General features: G+C 34.6%; 1 protein-coding gene across 2 annotated transcripts in view; it reads left to right on the top strand.

Annotated features, from left to right (window-relative positions):
• Positions 1-2,500, top strand: part of CLUH (clustered mitochondria homolog) — a 662,807-nt gene that overhangs the window by 577,658 nt on the left and 82,649 nt on the right. For both annotated transcript variants that reach the window (XM_044054416.1, XM_044054415.1), the window contains exon 22: positions 807-928. In XM_044054416.1, the coding sequence (XP_043910351.1) occupies positions 807-928 (122 nt within the window). The remainder of the gene's footprint in view (positions 1-806; positions 929-2,500) is intronic.

Genomic DNA, 2,500 nt, shown 5'->3' with positions numbered 1-2,500 from the left:
TTTATCTGACAAGTTGAATTAACTTGCAGACCAGAAAAGGCATCTCTAATTCATAGGAATGACAGAAGGCACATGTGTCATATAGTTTTCTTTTCCCATTTTTCAGAGATTTGTCACCTGAAGTAAAAACAAGTAAGTATTCCTTTAGTAAGCATACTAATGTGGATGTAACATCGACCGTAATTAACTCTACTATCTCAGTGTCCAATTTGCCTCTTGATTTAGAACCATGCGAGACACTAAAGTGCAAAGGAAAACTTCGCAGATGTTCTAGAATTCTAATAACTTAACATTAGAAGTCTTAAGTAGTCTAAAGTTTTTGGTAAACTGTTAGTTACCTAAAATGCATTATATTGTCATTTAGTTACTTTTGTTTATGGTCACACAATAGGGAGGTGAAGAGAGTGAATCAAAACCTGGACCACAAGAAAGGGCTTGTTAACAGCTCATGTTTTGCTCTTAGAAGCCTGGCAGATAAGGAAAACAATCAAAAATGATTTACAAAGGCATTGAAAAACTATTTAAAAAAAACTTGGGTAAAGGTAAAAGTAGTAACATGATGGAAGAAAATGCCTTTGAGGCACTTGATGTAGTTTGTTTGGCATTTCTGTAATGTTGAAAATGATCTTTTCAGTTATATGGGTGTGGTACAGATGGGGAGATGAGTTGTATGAAGCAGGAGTAGCTGACAGCACAAACAATGCAGAATTCATGATAACCTAATAGTTGTCCATCTGAGCTCACTATTGCTTCACCTTGCATATTCTTTTAACTGACTTTTTGTGTTTTTGTTCTATTATATTCAGTGCAACATAGGGCTAGTACTTCATGGAGTTATGGAATGCGGTCTGTCTTTGAGGTTCCTGGAGAGTGCGCTGGCTATTAATTCTAAATATCATGGAGCAAAATCTCTTAAAGTTGCATTAAGGTAAGGAGATATCAGCTAGGTCAAAATAAAAAAGGAATTTCATAATTTGTCTTTTAAGTTTCTTTTTCTAATATAGGTTCATCTGAACTGATGTCAAATCTTAAAATGTATTAAAGATAAATGCTTTTCAGAGGTAGGAAAATATGGTTTTGCATGGGCTGTAGGTTTATATACTGTACTTCTGATAATAAATTTCATTAGTAGAACATGAGGTCCTTCAACAGTCAAAAGCTGAATCCACAGTGAAATGAGAAACTATTTGCGTGATACGTGGGGGTATTGTAGTATGCAATCTACAGTGCTACTTAGAGTTCCCAACGGTTTCTCTTTTTCCAGGACAGTTGTGATTTTGACAAGTGTGCCTTTTTAAAAACAAACAAGAAAAATGCAAATACGCTGTTTTTTTGAGAAGTAATTGTTTCATTTTGTTTTCTAAAAATTGCAGAAAACTGTGATGCATGTCAGACATCTTCCTATGAGAGGAAACAGTGCCCAGCCTTAAGCATAGGCAATGTGCCACCATGTTTGTATGGGCACTCTTTCTCTATTTATTGATTTTTGAGTAATGTTTCTTTACTCTAAGAAAAAATAAATAAGTAAAGCACACCTACCTGGGAAAAAAAGAAAAATGTGGCCGCAGAAGAGAGCACTACTGGAGTGTGGTGCTCCAGCTTAATATTGCACATTACCTTAAACGTTGCAAGGTCACAGAATTGCAGACCTTGTAGTGTTCAAATGTTGACACCAAGACACCTGAACAAGTGTGTTGTTTTTCGTTATTTTTTTTTTTTTCATTGTAGACTACAAGTTTTAGTATTTGAACGTCAAGGGCTACTGCAAGGGCATTCTGAAAAAAAATGTGGTGCTGGACACTGGTGAGAGAAATGTTATTAATGTTATGATAATGCTGGCAGACTGATCAACCAGGTACATTCGGCAATGCTCAGTTTCAATCTGGGTAGTTGATATGGAAGGAGTGGTATGGTAAGACAAGTGCCCCTAGTGTACAATGATGCTGGTAGTGATCAACCAGATATTTTTGCTTCTGGCTTTGTGTGGAGCAACTTGGATTTGAATACCTTAAAGTGTGATAAATTGCGTAGAATGTGGAGGCATACCTCTCAGCCTCTTAGCAAGAAATCGGGGAAAAAGCCTAAAATAATGGGGGAACAAAGGTCCAAAAACAGGGACAGCTCTTTTTAAATACATATATATATATATATATATATATATATATATATACACACACACACACACACACACACACATATATACATATATATACATTTATATTTATATATATATATATTTATATATATATATATATATATATATATATATATATATATATATATATAAAAACTGTTGCGTTCCGGCACTATTAAGGCTGTCCCTTGTATTCCACTTCCTCTTTACTGCACCTCCGTCATAAAAGCCAGCATAAACCACGAACAAGCGGAGTATATTAAAATACTTAGTTCTTTAATATAAAATAACAAAACAAGCGTAAAAGAAACATAGATTTAGCACTTTCATCTCCTCAGAGACTTCTTCAGAATCTAATTATAATTA

Source organism: Protopterus annectens, chromosome 13.part0 (assembly GCF_019279795.1).
Source record: "Protopterus annectens isolate FY-2018-M chromosome 13.part0, PAN1.0, whole genome shotgun sequence".
In the NCBI taxonomy this organism is placed as follows: Eukaryota; Metazoa; Chordata; order Ceratodontiformes; family Protopteridae; genus Protopterus; species Protopterus annectens.
This window is presented reverse-complemented; position numbering and strand designations above follow the sequence as displayed.